The sequence below is a fragment of the Vulpes vulpes genome, chromosome 14 (assembly GCF_048418805.1).
Source record: "Vulpes vulpes isolate BD-2025 chromosome 14, VulVul3, whole genome shotgun sequence".
Classification (NCBI taxonomy): Eukaryota; Metazoa; Chordata; class Mammalia; order Carnivora; family Canidae; genus Vulpes; species Vulpes vulpes.
The window spans coordinates 48145033-48160629 of NC_132793.1; the positions used below are offsets into that span (position 1 = coordinate 48145033).

At 50.2% G+C, this 15597-nt stretch overlaps 1 protein-coding gene across 29 annotated transcripts in view; it reads right to left on the reverse strand.

Annotated features, from left to right (window-relative positions):
• Positions 1–7899: 7899 nt before the first annotated feature.
• APC (APC regulator of WNT signaling pathway) overlaps positions 7900–15597 on the reverse strand; it is a 120726-nt gene continuing 113028 nt past the window's right edge. For all 29 annotated transcript variants that reach the window (XM_072736550.1, XM_072736565.1, XM_072736560.1 and 26 more), the window contains one exon: positions 7900–15492. In XM_072736550.1, the coding sequence (XP_072592651.1) occupies positions 8916–15492 (6577 nt within the window). In that variant the 3' untranslated portion in view covers positions 7900–8915. The remainder of the gene's footprint in view (positions 15493–15597) is intronic.

The window sequence follows — 15597 nt, forward strand, 5'->3', positions numbered from 1 at the left end:
CTAGGCGGCCGAGCGCCGCCGCTCGTTGGCCGTGGCGCCTGTCTCTCAGCGCCCGCCGCCTAGTTGTGACGTGGCGTCCGCGCGCCCGCTCTCGCGAGAGGCTGCCCAGCCCCTCCCGCTGTCCCCCGGGGCGGGTCCGCGCCGACTTGCCGGCCGCGGGCTCCGCTCACCCTCGGGGTGGCCCCGGGCGCGGGGTCAGCTCGGGGGCCGCCGGCGCTCAAGTCCCCGCGCTCCGGGCGCCGGTGCGCATCGCCGGGGGGCGGGCAGGTGCGGCCCGTCACGGAACGTGCAGGGCAGGTGCGCAGCACCTGGGAGCGTCCGGGGCGCACCTGCGCGGTGCAGGATCGGCCGCCCGGGTGGGGGGGTTGGGGGCGGGAGCACCGCGCCGCGTGACGGGCCGCGCGTCGGGGTCAGGGTTAGGGCGCGGACCACCGGGGGGCTGCGCAGGTGAGGCCGGAGAGGCCCCGCGGGTGCCGGTCCCCGAGCGCAGGTGGAACAGGTGCACCGGGCGTTGGTCGCGGCCTGTTGCTGTACGTGCCCGGGAGCACAGAGGCAGCAGAGGTCGTTTCAGGGCGAGAGGTGGGACCGGAGAACGGAAGGTGATGCGGGGCCTTCGGGATTCAGGTCGGGTTTGCAAAGGTGGCTTTTCTCCAACAGTCTTCCTTCCCTGACCGGGTGCTTGAGGCTCGGGGGCGGGGGGGACTTAGGGCGACATTTTCCAAGAACGTTGCATGAGACCCGAAAGCAGGAGGAAGAGAGGGAAGCGCAGGTGGCGGGTGTCCGGCAGGGGCCGCGCGCTCCGACAGGTCGGGGTGAGGGGCACGTACGGCTGCGTGCTCGGCCAGGGCGTGACCCCGGTCCCGGGATCGAGTCCGCCTGGGGTGCCCGTGGGGAGCCTGCTTCTTAAAGAAGTGATGAGGGAGGAAACAATGAATTAGATGGCGTCTGTGCGGCAAGTGACCTCATGTCTCCGTTGCATCCAAGGCACTTGGAGAAGCTGCTGCAGCCACTGCAACAAATGTCCGGGATGCAGATCGAGGTCACGAGGTGCCTGTGGTCCCGTGTGTCGCCGGCGAGGGGCCTCGGGCACTGTGGTGCGGCTCCTGCCGGGCTCAGCCTGTTGGTGGCCTTAGGGTGTGACGGGCCGGTGACGTGGGGACGCACGGCTGTGAAAGCCTGGTTTCCCCCAAGGCTGCGGTTAGGGTGGTGCCCGGCCCCATGGAGCCTCCCCGAGTCTGCGCTTCGGTGCGAGGCCGCTCCAGGCGGTGACGTGCCTGCCTCAGCCCGGGGCCGGTGCCAGCGTCCTGGTGGCTGCCGCTCTTCCTGGTGTCCCGGGCTCTTCCTCCCCATGCTCACTCCCTGTCTCTCTCTCTGTCTCTCCCTTTGTCTGTCTCTGTCTCTCCCTCTGTGTCTCTCTCCATTTCTCTGTCTCTTCCTCTCTGTCTCTCCATTTGTGTCTCTCCCTGTCTCTCTCCCTGGCTCTCCATCTCTATCTCTCTCTGTCTCTCTCCCTGTCTCTCCCTCTCTCTCCCTCTCTGTCTCTTCCTCTCCGTCTCTGTCTCTCTCCGTCTCTCAAATGAATAACCACCAAGCCCCCGGCGGTGGCCACCACGACCGGCCTCGGAGCAATGCTTGCAGCACTGGGCCCTGGGCCTCGCTGCTGTGTGTCGCCCGCGGGCCGGCGCCTGGAAGCCTGCTGCGTCAGGTGCTGGTGCGGGTCCCAGAGGCGCGGGCCGCGGGCCGCCGTGGCTCTGGGAGGGCACCAAGGGGCAGGAGGGCAGGCGGCCGGCGGCGGGCAGCAGTGGGCCCAGGTCAGGTCGGGGGGGTGGGGGGGATGGGCCCAGGTCAGGGCCTAGGTCAGGGCCCAGGCTCCCTGCCCCGGGTGAAGGCGGGTGTGGAGCGGCCTGCGGGCCTGTCCCGGGGACACGGCCGCAGAGCTGCGCAGGCATCCAGGCCGGGTCAGCGACACAGGGCGTCAGGCTTCGCAGTGGGTGGGCCGCGCCCCCCGTTACCCGGTCACCCGCATGTGTGACCCGGGTCCTCCCTCCCTGTGGGTGCCTCAGGGCCCGTGGCCGCGGCTGCAGATCCCGGGGAGGCCGCCCAACCTTTCCGGCGCCTGCGTCAGCTCGTGTGTCCTGTGATGCAGCTCGGGGACGGGGATAGGGATGGCCCAACTGTGGCATCTTTGAAGGTATTCCTACCAGAGAATCAGAAGTCACAGTTTTCTATTTTTTCTTTTCAGATAGGCTGCACGCCCAGCGAGGCGCTCGCCGCGGGGCCCGAACCCCCAACCCTGAGACCGAGGCAGGGGCTGAAGTTAAAGTCCCGCCGCTTATCAGAGCTGAGCCATCGGGATCCCCGAGGTCACTCCTGCGGGGGACAGGGTTTGGCCCAGGTACGCGAGCGCCGGGGTCAGCGACCGGCCCGGTGACCGAGCTCCTAGCACCAGGGGGTGGCACAACACGCTGCTGAGGCGTCAGCCCTTTGGCATGGCGTCTGTAGCCGGGCTGGGCCAGTAGCCTCGAAGGAAAATCCCCTTTAATGAAACTATCTCATTGACAGTCCCTTAAGGCTTTGCGCACAAGCCGCGATGGGCGCTGCTTCCGTTTGTAGAGGATCGCAGCGCAGCGTGTGGACCCGAGTGGCTCCCGACAGCCGGCCGCGCGCGCAGCTCCGGGGTCGCCTCCGGGGACAGACAGCTGATCCAGATGGGTGTCGGGACAGTATCACGGCGCGGTTTCTGCTCCTGCAAGGTGACAGAGGTGGCAACGCCGGCGCAGCAGCAGGAACGCGGGTCACAGGAGAACATTGACCGGCCCGAAGACTCGGGGCCAAAAGGCTCACGATCAAGAGTCAGGGTCATGGAAGAAAGAGCTGGACCCAGGCCAGTGCCATTCCTGTATTTCAAGGACAAACGTAAAACCCTACGAACACCAAGATGGGAAGTGGAAGTTGTGTCCAACGGAAACACCTGGACTCCTACTTGAGCTTGTTAGCCACAGCGCACACGGACGAGTCGTGAGCGGAGTTGTGACCCCAGTTATCCTTGGTGTAATGGCAAACCAGGATTTTTATAGACTTTAATGATTTATGCGAGCGAGTGAGCGCACACATGTGCACACGAGCGCGGGGAGGAGGACGCGCAGAGCGATGGGGATGAGCAGGCTCCTTGCTGAGTGGTGACACCGACTCGGGGCTCGTCCCAGGAGCCCAAGTCATGACCTGAGCCGAAGTCGGACGCTTAACGGCCCGAGCCCCCTGGGCACCCCAAGAAAACCATTTTAACCCAGCTGTCGGACTTAGAAGGTGGTCCCCACCTGCTTCACCGGGGACAGGTGGCTGCAGGGATGCTGCGCTGAAGCCAAGCTGTGGGAGCCCACGGGGCTGGGGACGGAGAGAGGCAGCTGAGGAGCCGCGTGGACGCTTCCAGCTACTTGGTAAACTCCGAAAATGGAGGAGAACGTGACGGTGAAGCGAACCGCAAGTGTAAGGATCCTGCGAATCAGAGCCAGGGGAGCATGCGGATCCTGGAGCCGGACTCGCCAAGCACGTAGGCTTCCAGCCCCAACAGCCTGCTTCTAAAGTGCCGTCGCCACTGCACCTCCAGTTTCTCGGACCCCGACCGCCCCTTCTGCGGGCTCCTTGTCCTTCGTCCTCATGGGTGTCCCATGAGTCCCCCAACCTTGCCTCCCTCCAGCAGGCCGGTGACCTCTCCCGCGCCTCCCGCCTCAGTGCCCCGCTTGGCTTCACGGCCCAGCAGCCGGCCACACCGTTGTCATAGCAAGGACCTCGAGAACCTTCCTTGAGCAAAGGCCCGGCGTCTGGAGGGAGCTTGCGGCTTCAAGTAAAAACGGCTCCTTTTGTAAAGACCAAGTCCTCTGTCAAACACCAGGGCTCACTTGTTACCCAGATTTTGTTAATATTTTGTAATTTTGATTCATGTGTTTGATGCTAAGTCATTTGAGAGGTAAGGACCGTTGCGATGTTCATATCCTTCTTCATGATGCCGGATGCCTTGTCCCCGAACGGGACGGACATAAGTTTGCCTTAACTGCTTTCTTTGCATTCATCTCTGCAAGTGTGTTTGTACTTTTAGTTTTGGCCGTTCTGGATCATTGCAGTGTGTCTTTTAGGAACAGTAGTGCGGCCGGAGGACCCTATTTGATTCCAATGAGAGTCATTATTTTATTATATATGTTTAATCCATTTTTCCATGGTATTACTGTGTCATGCTATGCTTCTTTGTGGCTAATTCTCCCTTTATTTCTCCCGTTCTTTGATATCTCCACCAAGCATTCTGAATTGTTGTCTTTGGCTAGTGAATTAGGTGGAAAATTTTATTTTTTAACTTTGGGGTTACCATTAAACTAAATAATTGAATTTTTGCTTTTTGTTTAAGTTAAAACATTATTGACACTGCCAAATAAAACTAGAAATTTAGCATACTTTTACATCTTTCCTCCCCTCGTAACTCATTTTCCAATTTGGGTTAGAATACTCTGGAATTTAAGATCATGAAAATTATCAAACATTTCATCTTTTCAGTTTTCAGTTATGTAGACATTCACGCTGAGATGATCAGATTAATCACAATCATTAACATATTTATTCACCTTTAAAAGTTTTATTGCTCAAACTTTGTTTCCTTAATACTTTTCCATTTAATCGTTTGGGCAGCAGGAAGTTTTCGTGGCGTCTGGTTGCTCGCTGCTTTGGAAGGCCGCTCGGGGACTTGGAGTGTTCCAGACCATAAGCCCCTTCCTCTGGGGAAACAAGTCAGAGCAGCCCCGTTCCCCGGCCCCAGCCCGGCCCCAGCCGAGCCAGCCGCGCGGGCCCGCCCCTCCCCGGTCCAGCCTGCCCGTGAGCCTCTGCGGCCTCCTGCGTCCTGCAGCGCTGAGCAGCCGTGACGGCTGCAAGGTCCCAGGGGTGCAGCTGTCGCAGGTGAACCAAGTGTTACTTCAGTTGCTCGCGGCACTCAGGTGGCACCTCCAAGTCCCTTCCAAACACTGTACATATGGTTCCATTGTTTTGCTTTTTTGCAGGCAAAGCTGATACCAACCTGATTTTTTTTTTTTTTTTTTGGCAGCCTATTCCCCACAGATGTTTTTAGAAAAGTTTCTCTTTGAAATTAAGAACCGGAGGTGTGTCTAACTGAGGTCTTCAACTCAGCCTAATGCTACAAAGATCGTTCAGTTCCGGCACTCAGTCTCCAACCAGAAGTTTCCTTTGGGACTCTTACTTCAGGTTGATTGGCTCTTTTTTTTTTTTTTTTTTTTTAAGCCAGGCAAGTCTTTGGTCACCAGCTAGTTGGCGAAGAATCTCTGCTGCGTCAAGGTGCCAGCAGGCATGTCGGGAAAGCCCGGGCGCACGGATCAGCGACCAACCGTGGGGCTGGTTAGATGCCGAAGGGAGGTGTAGGGGGACCAGGTAGTGCTTGGCCTCGCTCCTAACAGTTATTCTTCACTAGTGCTGCTTTAGGTTAACGGTCCCCTTCACCAGTATACACGATGTTGAGTATTTTTAATTAAAGTAAAAATCACATAACTTAGGAAAATGAGTGAGTAGTCACAAATGTAGAGAATTATCCTAAATATCAGAAGGAAGCAAGTGTATTTAGCACCAAGAACAATATCACACACAGAGCACACAAGGTTGGAAGAAGCATCAGTGGCCTAACGTACACCGGGATCTAGTTTCATAGCCCACACCACAGGAGAAGGGCAGGAAAACGACCTAGTGTTTACAGGAGGTACAGTCCATAGTTTGTGACATTACATAGTATTTTAAGGTCCGTATAGTACGAGGGAATTAGAAGTTTAAAAATAATTTATATACTCTATTTCAACCACTGTGACTTTTGAAAAATTATTTCTATTTGGTAAATTTTGATGATCTGACTACTCAAATACTCCAGCTCTCAGCAGTTTCCTTTTTGCGTTTCTGGCGCGCTGCTGTTCTTTTCCTATTTTAGATACAAAGAAACTACATGATAAATTCAGATGTGCAGCTGGCTGCCATCCTCAGCAAGAGCATCGTCCTCACTTAACCTTGGGGTAACATGCTCTATATTTTATGGAAAAAAATATTTTAACGTACAGTACTTTCTGTTTCATTTGGGCTTATCTTTACTTCCCTGTCGTTGACTTTCCCTTTAGTACTCAGGTAATTTGGAAAGTTTATGCCACAGTTAATTGGTCCTTAGTCCCACTGCGTATCAGCAAATCAGGCGCATTTTCATCTGAAATGATTCTGAGGACAGAATTACTGGTCTCTTCTGACCTGACTGCAAATCCAAATTAGGTGTTTGCTGAAATTTGCCTTTGCGGTAACTGTCCCGAGTCTGAACATCAACCAATGTCTCAAAAAGTCTGTCTTTGCAATCGACCCCCGTCGGGTAGGCTCGTCCACACGGGGCACGGGCCTGCGGGGACACCTCACCAGCTTGAGGTCCGCTGCGGGGGAGGCAGCAGCGCCGGACGGGGCCAGTGCTCGGGCCCTGCTGCCAAGGGGAGGCCGTGGGGCCGCTGGGCGACGCTGGGCGACATTGGGCCCGCGCGTGTCCCTCTCCGCAGCACCCGGTGACCTTCTGGAAGTACAGCTGCAATTCGCCTCTTGGCCGATTCAGAGCTACGCTACCTCGAGTCCCCAACAACTTTTCCAGTGGGCAGTGGGGCCTGCCCCCCCAGGGAGGGGGGCGACAGAAATTCCTGAGTTTTCTGGTGTGTGGAAGGCACTTTTTTTTTCATTTCCAGCATCGATAATGGTGTTTTTCTTACTTGAAAAGGCAATTTTATTCTGACTTACATCCCATCTCTTTCCATTAAAGTATTTGAAGGGCTCCTAAAAAGTGGCATGCAGTTAATTCCGAAAAATAGAGGAAATAAATATGATCTTTATGCACGAATCCCTGTTAGAGAAAGCAGCCTTTGAAAAAAACATAAATTATTATTATTCACGGATGATCTCATTCAGATAAAACAGCACAAATTTAAATGTTGACAGATCCATGAATCGAGGTGTTTGCAGAGTGGTACAACGCGGGGCCTGGGCCCTGCGGTATTTCCAGGCACCGGTAAGGACGGGGGAGGGACAGGGAGGCTCCCGGGTAAGGACAGGGGAGGGACAGGGAGGCTCCCGGGACTTCATGGGCGTCGCAGGGACGCGCTTACTCCTCGAGCCCTTCCCTGTGGCCACTGCACCCACTCTCTCTTCCCTTCGCCAAATGCAGAGCGCAGGAATGTAATCACGTACCCAACAAGTACGTGAGCATCTACCCTTCTCACCCTCTGGCCACCCGGGACCAGATCTTTCTGGGAAGATAAATTACCTGCTGACGCCTGTAGCCGTCCGCGCCTTCCCGCTGGGAAGAGGGGGGGGGGGCACCTGAACACGGCCCGCAGCTCTGCCCACCACAGCCAAGCCTTCCTCAACTCCCAGGGGACTTAGATGCTCTTCTGAGTACCTTAATGGTATTAAATCTACCTCCGAGGTTCCACATGATTTGTATTTTCGGAGCAGGGCAAAAGGCTGAGGCCTCTGGCTGCTGGAATTTTGCCCTAAGGTACAGGGTGAGAAAAGGGGCTCCTTCGAGGGGAGGGGCGACAGAGGGAAGCGAAGAGACAAGACATTACACTCCAGGGCGGCCTCGGAAGACACTACGTATACCGAAGAATAATCAACTTTTCAAGTATAGAATTCTTTCTATTAAGAAAAAAAGAGACATTCCGTGTGGATCTATGATGCTCAGTGTCCGGTCCTGCACTGGGTAGCTCACGCTGCCAGTATACGAATCTGTCTTAAATCCACTCCAGTGGACTAAGAAAAAATACTAACTATTGGGAGTGCTAAGCTAATCCCATATATGAAAAGTAAGTTTCAGGAACGGTTAAGTGCCAGCAGTTAGCTTCAATTGTTTTTATTACAGTAAGAGGAATTTTACTCTTAATGCATAGAATTTGAAGAAAATTTTATATAAGCTATTAAAAGAGGCCTTTTTGACAATTATTAATACAAATGTGAAATAAGACCCTTCAAACAAATACCAATTTCAGTAATAGTTTACATACAGCAATAATTTATTCTGAAATGTTCATTTAGTTTCTGTTGAGACACGATTTGTGTCTCGTTAATAAAAGCAGCCATCTCACCTCAAATACCAGAATATACAACAAGTTACAGCATAGCAAAATCCTACCTACTTTCAGATAAAATCTAGTTCAGGTAAAATAGTTTCATTCAATGCTTTACAGTGACACAGATTTTTTGTTTTTTTTTTTGTTGTTGTTGTTTTGAGCACAAAATAGTGTAGCGTGTTACACCGCAGCTATCTCTATGCACATGTGACCACAGAACCGTTAATCGTTACTTCGGAAGGTGAACCATCAGTCTCATTCATGCAGCAAAGCAAAGCAGGCTGGGTAAACTTGTTCGTCGGGAACCATATTACTGTGAATTTCACAGCCACATGATTAATTGTGATGTTAGAGGGACTCACGAGGACTAAAACAATGTTTTTTTTTTTGCATAAACACAGATTTCTCCCTGATGTCAGTTTAGTCAGTTTATAATCTAGAAATGACTGAGGACAGCAATATCTCATACCCTCTATCTGTAGTGTTCATTATTTTAGGACAAGCAATAATTAAAGGGCGAGGGAAGGGATGCTACTTAAATACGTGGCAAACAGACTGTACAAATATACTTGGCTTTACCACCTTCTTCCTAACTACCAAGGGCGCTTCCCAAAATATGACCAGTGAAGACAAAGGATACTATCAAATATGGCTTCCAGAACAAACCCTCTAACAATCAAACCTATTTACACAATTTTTCAGTCTCTTTAAAGTTTCGTCTGAAACAGGATTTCTACACAGCGGCTGTGACGGACAGCTTCCCGAGTGCCACCATCCCGGCTGTCACACGGACGTCACGAGGTAAGACCCGGAATGGCGCTTAGGGCTCTGGGTTCCGCCGGACTCGGCGCCGTCAGTCTTGGAATCCCGTTTCTTCGTGGCGGTGGCCACCGGCGTGGGGATCTGGGACGGCCGGGCTGACGTGCCGTCCGCGCTGCTCTTCCGAGGGCTCGGGTTGTAATTAAAGGGGGTCACTCTGGCAGCGACGGTCCCGCTGGGGGAACTGTGCTTGCTTGAGCTGCTGGAGCTGAACGGGGTGCGCTCGGCTGCACAACTCTCGTTCACCTCTGGTGCAGCGACAGGGTTACTCAGTCCCGGTTTTGCCTCCGTTCCCTTCTGGTCGGGGGCCTCTACCTGGATAAAGGAGTTCAGGCGGTTTTCCAAACCCACGGCGCGTACGGGGCCACTGCCGTTACCCACACTTGGTTTTCCCTGATTATCTTTTGCATCTTTAGCGTTTGGGTTCCCCTTTTCCAAAACAGTGTCAATCACAGGGGGCGTGTTTCCTGTTGGGGATCTCCCGGATCGAGGGTTGTTAATGGGACAGTCCTCAATTCTCACCCAAACATCCTCTGTTTTAGAAACAGCAGGTGCCATTTGATAAATTAGAGTCTTTGATTCAGCACCATTTGCAGCACCTGAGGAAGTGGTCTGAGAGGTACTATTTGTGGGAGAAATATCATTTTCTTTTATTTTTCTCCATGTTCCTTTTGTGGATACTTGGTTTTCCTTCGTTTGTTTGGTTCCTGAAATCGAGTTCACGTGTTTTTCATCCTCACTTTTTGCTTTTTCACTGGATTCCGATGAAGCAGAAAGAATGGAGGATGAACTTCCAGTTCTTCTCCAAGTGCTTACTCGAGGAAGGGATGACGAATGCTTGCTGTGCTCCCGTTTCCAGGTTCCTGACCTATTAATTGGAAGTCTCGAAGGACTTTCAGAATGGGAGCGTGCAATATCATGGCGCTTTGCTGGTCTTCCGTCATTGTACTCTATGGTGGGACTGAGATTAGGTGGGAGTTTGCGCCACCCACCAGACTGAATGGATGGATGTGCAGACAGAGACATATCAGGAAGGGAAGGGCTTAAAACTGGAGTCTGTGCCTGGGACCTAGTGGGAGAATCTGGTCTAGAAGATGGAGAGAGAGATTCAAATGAAGCAGATTCCTCCAATTTTCTCCTTAGGGTTGGGCTTGGAGCTTCTTTGATGAAAGTTGACTGGCGTACTAATACAGGTCTCTCTGACCTATCGGATTCACTTCCACTCGATTTAGTTGAAGACATTCTAGAAAGCTCCACCTTTTTGTTGGATCCATTGCTATTACTCATCTGATTCAGTCCTTTGGAGGCAGACTCACTTCTTGGGATACTACTGCCATTCTTGGATAAACCCGTTTGTTTGCTAAGGTTCTGCTGACTCATCTGTCTGCCTGGAGACGTATAGGACATCTTCCCAGACCCGGAGGACTTGGTCGATGCAGTACTAGGGGATGAAGTCCTTGGCAACTGAGATAATTTGTTAGGAGGACTTATTCCATTCCTACCAGGAGAAATGGAGTTCCGCCCTGGAGACTGCATGGGTCTACTTAATGGCTGTTGGGCAGGTCTCGAAGGAGTGGAATCTCTCGATCCTGATCTAGATGGCCCTTTATTTGCCCCAGCTGGCTGGGGGGCCGGCCTGGTCACAGGGCTTAATTCTGACTTCACGGATGGTTTGGTTCCTCTAGGAGAAGTGGTGGCTGTCTGACCCTCACTGGGACTTTTGGAGGCTGGAGTCTTAAGGGGTGGACCTTTTTTAGAAACCGGACTTGTACTTGAAGAGCTGTTTCGAACTCCTGGAATATGAATCATTGTCCTGCCTCGAGAGAGCGAAGGCATGTTTGCTTGAAGGGGCTGTTTCATTTGGCTTAAAACCTCCGAATTAGATCGAATTTTTCCAGTAATTAAACTTTTATAAACTTTTTTGCCTCCTTTGATTCCTTTATTTTCAGATTCTATCTTTTTAGTTTCCAATGTACTCTTCTCCCCGGGTTTTAGAATTCGTGGGCCCTTATTACTTGTAAAGGGTTTTTCCTCTTGGTCGGGTGTAAGATGAAATGGTGACCCCAGACTGATTCCCGATTTCAGTGAAAGGATGGAATCTGAGTCGGATGAAGCTTGTCTAGACAAACAGGCAGCAGCGGCAGCTTGATGTAAACTACTTACTATGGAATTTGCACCTTCCTGAATAGCTTTCCAATCAAAATTTTCTGAATCTGGGGATAAACCATGTTCTGAATCTGGTCTCTGTATATCTTTCAAATCAAGTGTCAAGTCTTCTGCTAATATGCCGCTCATGTTTCTGGGACTATGCTTTTCAGTATCACCCTTGAGTCTTGAAGGCTTTTTCTTTTTTGGCATTGCAGAACTTATACACTCCTGCAACAGGTCGTCTTCAGAATCAATGCTTAGAGAACTGAGAGAACTGTTTCTCGAGAAACAAACGGGAGTGTCTTCAACGTGAAAGGATTTAGGTGCGTAACCCGATGCCTGAGGTTTACTGGGTTCTCCCTGGGAGTCAGGGGGCTCGGCCTCTTTAAGAGGTTCATTTTCTTTGTTATTGTTGTTTTCTTGGTCAATGTCACTAAGAGAACTTAGAGAGGAGTTCCGAGAAAAGCACACTGGAGTATTTTCGATAGCAAAATTCTGCAATTTCTCATCAGTTGCTGCCCCTCTGTCTGGTAGGTCTTTGGAGGACTGTGGAAACGTGGGCTGCTTCTGCAGCACGGGTTTAGACTGACCTCGATTTACGGGGTGTTTTGTAACAGCCTGGGTTTTATTAGCGGATTGTTGGTTAGAGGTTGGTTCTGTGTGGCTGGGGACTTTAGCTTCTGAGTCTTTATTTTCTTTCCCTTTTCTTAATTCAGCCTTTTCCCTGGAAAGGTCAACATCATCATCCTCAAAATCTAGAGAACTCAAAGAATCATTTCGTGAAAAACAGTACGGAGTTCCTTCAATGGGCGTGTAGTGATGAGGTGAATCGAAAGTAAAACTTCCTCTGACTCGATCTTCGTTATTTGGTAGCTTATCATTGAAGTCCTTGGAATTATTTTTCAAGTTCTGTTTCTTTGAATCTTTATTGTCTGAGAAAGTTCTTTCAGCATTTACATTATTTTTCGAGTCTGTGTGTTTTCTTACACGTGTCCTGTATTCGGCGCTCTGTGGTATAGGTTTTACTGGTGAAGTAGGTTTCTTTTTCTTGCCATCTAACTGATTTTTGTTAGTTCCAGATGAAGACACAGACGCCTGCTGGACCTGGTCCATTATCTTCTTCACACGGAAAGGCTTGTGACTTTTTCCTTTGGGCATAGCAGAATTAATGCACTCTGCAAGAATATCCCCCTCTTCTGTTTTACTGTCATCCAGCTCAGGTATAGTCACCGCCGGGGCTTTTCCTCTTTGAGCCTCGTCTGTACTTCTGCCTTCTGTAGGAATGGTATCTCGTTTCTCAAATTCACTTGGCTGTGCCCCGGCTCTAACCCCTTCTCCAGCAGCTAACTCATTTGGAGGAGATTCTATTGTCAGATCGCTTAGAGACGTAGCTGTGGAGAAGTTGATAGGCGTCCCTTCGACACAGTACACCCGTGGCATATCCTCTCCTGGGGTGAAGCTAACATGCTTTTGCGCCTGTAACCTGTTTTGCGAGGGAAGGAGTTTGTAGACGGGGAGTTGACTTGGCTTCCTTGCCACAGGGGGAGGTAATTTTGGAGCAGTCTGGGCTGGTTTTTTGGCTTTGCGTGAAGATTTTGTTGGCATGGCAGAAATAATACACTCTTCAAGTATTTCAATATCATCATCATCTGAGTCGTCTAACAGGTCTTTTTCAGAATCAGTAGGCTTTTTGGGCTCTTTTTCCTGGTTCTCATTTGCTTCTTCAGGCTGCTCAGACTCAGTTTCATTCCCATTGTCGTTTTCCTGAACTGGAGGCATTATTCTTAATTCCACGTCTTTCTGTATAAATGGCTCATCAAGGCTCAGAGCACTCAGGCTGGATGAACAAGAAAATCCATCCGGAGTACTTTCTGTGGCAAAATGCAATAGGGTGTCAGCATCTGGAAGAACCTGGACTCTCTGAACTGCAGCATTCACAGCAGCTTGCTTAGGGCCGCTCTCTCTCTTCTCGGCAGCAGAGGCTTTGTTTTTAGGGACCTCTCGCTTAGTCTGAACTGTCTGAGGGGGAGGAGGAGGGGTTTTACTCCTGCTTGGCGGCATGGTTTGTCCTGGGCTATCTGGAAGGTCACTGGGGCTTATAATGCCACTCACCATGCCACTGCAGGGTTCGCTCTGAACAGAGCTGGCAATTGAACGACTCTCAAAACTGTCGAGCGAACTGACTGACGTACACCTGCTAAACATGAGCGGAGTCTCCTGAACATAGTGCTCTGGTGGACTTTTAGGAGTCTGAGCACCACTTTTTGATGGAGATTTGGCCCCTGAAGAAAATTCAACAGCTTTGTGCCTGGTTGACTCTGCCGATAAACCAGAAGCCTGAAGTCTGCTGGATTTGGTTCTGATGTGCGGTGACGCTGCTGGAACCTCACTCACAGCATCTTCTGTTGTCCTTGTCCCACTGTTTTCTTTGATTTCTGCTCTTTGTAGGGTATTAGCTGACTCTGCCTCCTGCGGTGCTGGGTCACATCCGATCTCATCTTCAGCTGAGGACAGAGAGGATAGTGAACTGCAACGCGAGAAACAAATTGGGGTGTCCTCTACACAGTATGTCTGTATCGTTTCCTGGTTGATAGAGGGAACTTTGCAGGAGTTGGCTTTTGGGGTCTGGCCATTTCTACTTTGTGCTGAGCTGGGATGGTGCTGAGTCTGCCTCTTGGCACTGGATGAAGGCGTGGATGTATTCTCACTGCTTGCAGAGAGGTGTTCAGTTTTAGCGCTTTGCCCAGAGGAATTCTTTGAGAATGAAAATGGTGGTTTCTGTGAGGAAGGAATGTCTGTGGCATATTTTAAACTATAATCAATAGGCTGATCCACGTGATGTTTTTCTTCATTGTACTTTATGCTATAATTTGTTGGTCTTTCTTCTTCCTCGTGTTGCTCTTCCTCAGAGTAACGTTCACTATAGTTGGTTGGCTTATCGTCTTCATAGTCATCTTCCTGACACAAAGACTGGTTTACGTTTTGATTAATTCCATGATTAGAACCTACTCGATTTGTTTCTGAACCACTGGCTCCTCTTGACCTATATGGGGAAACACATTCCTGCTGTCCAAAATGTGGCTGGAACTTGAGGTGTTTATCATCAGTGCTCTCAGTGTATACGGGGTAAGTTGTGCTTTGACTTCTTGATTGTCTTTGCTCACTTTGTTTTATTTCGTCTTCTATTATATGCTTGGGTCTTGCCCATCTTTCATTCTGTGAGGGGCTTTGCCTTCCAGAGTTCAACTGCTCGTCTGAATACTTAAGACTATAATTTATGGGTGTATCTAGCTCTCCATCGTTGTCATCCATATGATTTGCACTATGTATTTTATGGGCTAGGTCAGCTGGGTATTGACCATAGCTGCAAAATTTACTTTCGTCATCTTCAGAATAGGATTCAATGGAAGGCTTCATCTGACCTCTTTTGCCATAACCATCACTACTACTGACACTGTTTAAACTATCATTTGAAGATCTCTTGTATTCCAATTTAGCATAAGGCACAGGACACGTCCTGTTTGAATTTTCTGACTTCGTGAAGCTGTATGTGTTTGCATGTGTGTGGGCAGTCGAGCTTCTTCTTAGTGTGTTCCTCTCATCTGTCCCACAGTGTAACTCAGTGGTAGACCCAGAACTTCTGTCTTCCTGGGAGGTGTGAATGGCTGATACTTCTTCCATGACTTTGGCAATCTGGGCGGCCGTGGTGGAAATCTGCAAACCTCGCTTTGAAGACGTGCCTGGATTTTCCGTTGCTGGGTGGTAGTTGCCTAAGCTAATTCCTCGTTCTCTCTCCAAACTTCTATCTTTTTCAGAACGAGAACTGTCTAAACTTCCTCTTGATGAAGAAGAGCTGGGCAACACTGTAGTATTTAAATATGGTGAAAGGACAGTCATATTTCCAGCATTAAAATTGTCTGACCTATTATCATCATGTCGATTGGTGTCAAAAACATAGTCACCATACAGATTTGGCTTGTGTCGTTGCTTATTACGATGAGATGCCTTGGGACTTAAATTGTCAATATTGTCAAAAGTTTCTGATAAATGCTGAGCATCTAATTCTGCTTCTAGGGCTTTTTGTTTCCTGACATGAAGAGATGGCAAGCTTGAACCAGGAGACATAATATTGGCATCCTTATACTTTGCAGGTCTATTAGCCATGAGATTCCTTAAAGCTGCGGCACTTCCCATAGCAATCATTTTGTGCTTTGAATGAATGAGGTTCTTGAGCATGCTGACTGCCCCCATGTCCCATAATGCTTCTTGGTCTTTTGGATTTCTTGCTGAGAGATTCCACAAGGTTCCACATGCATTACTAACTATTGTCAAACTGTGAGATTTCAAGTGTTGCAATAAGGTTTGCAGGCAGTTGTTCTCTCTTAGGATTTGCCTGAAATAAAAATAAGAGATCCAAAATTAAGGTAAAAATCTGATTATAACAAATAAAAGATGAGACAACAAATTTAAGTCTAAAGAGATTATTAATAGGCATAAT